The sequence below is a fragment of the Loa loa genome, assembly GCF_000183805.2.
Source record: "Loa loa unplaced genomic scaffold supercont3.4883, whole genome shotgun sequence".
In the NCBI taxonomy this organism is placed as follows: Eukaryota; Metazoa; Nematoda; class Chromadorea; order Rhabditida; family Onchocercidae; genus Loa; species Loa loa.
Genome location: NW_018113059.1, coordinates 1 through 671, shown reverse-complemented (window position 1 = coordinate 671; position 671 = coordinate 1). Strand labels below are relative to the sequence as shown.

The window sequence follows — 671 nt, the reverse complement described above, 5'->3', positions numbered from 1 at the left end:
ATGTAAATAAACAGAGACATATATTCACAAACGTGTATTTATATTAATGTCCATATAAACTATAAAAATAAAAATAAGTAAAGAAATAATTAAATTAATCAAATTGGAAATGAAAAACTAATAAACTGCGAAAAATGGGTATAAAAATACCACTGATAAAAAAGTGCATGTATTTGTATAGTTGCATGCGTACATTTGCATGTTTGCATGTTTGTCCATGTGTGTGCATGTGTGTATGTTCGCATGTATATTCGAAATATGCATGCATGTGTATGTGTGCATGGTGTATATGTATACACGTACGTTTGCATGTTCGTCTATGTGTGTGTGTGTGTGTGTGTATGTGTGTGTGCATGTGCCTGTGTGTATATGTATGTGTATGTACATGCGTATGTTTGCACGTATATTTTTGCATATTTGCGTGCATGTGCATATGCGTGTGCATGTGCATGTGCATGTGCGTGTGTCTGTGTGTGTGTATGTGTTTTTGTGTGTGTGTGTGTGCAAATGCAAAATGATCATTAATTATGCATAAAATGTCATTTTCCATCATTTTCTATGTACTGCACATGTATGTGTAAAATTTCATTCATTCATTTGGGAAAATTTTTGAGAAAAATTACAAAAGAGAGAGAGAGAGAGAGAGAGAGAGAGAGAGAGNGAGAGAGAGA

At 33.6% G+C, this 671-nt stretch overlaps 1 protein-coding gene across 1 annotated transcript; it reads right to left on the bottom strand.

Annotated features, from left to right (window-relative positions):
- Nucleotides 1-193: 193 nt before the first annotated feature.
- Nucleotides 194-550, bottom strand: LOAG_16223 (hypothetical protein; the record flags this gene model as incomplete). Its single annotated transcript, XM_003151711.1, has 1 exon — nt 194-550. A coding segment is annotated over one exon (357 nt), but the record flags the coding sequence as incomplete, so codon positions are not given.
- Between the last annotated feature and the right edge of the window lie 121 nt (nt 551-671).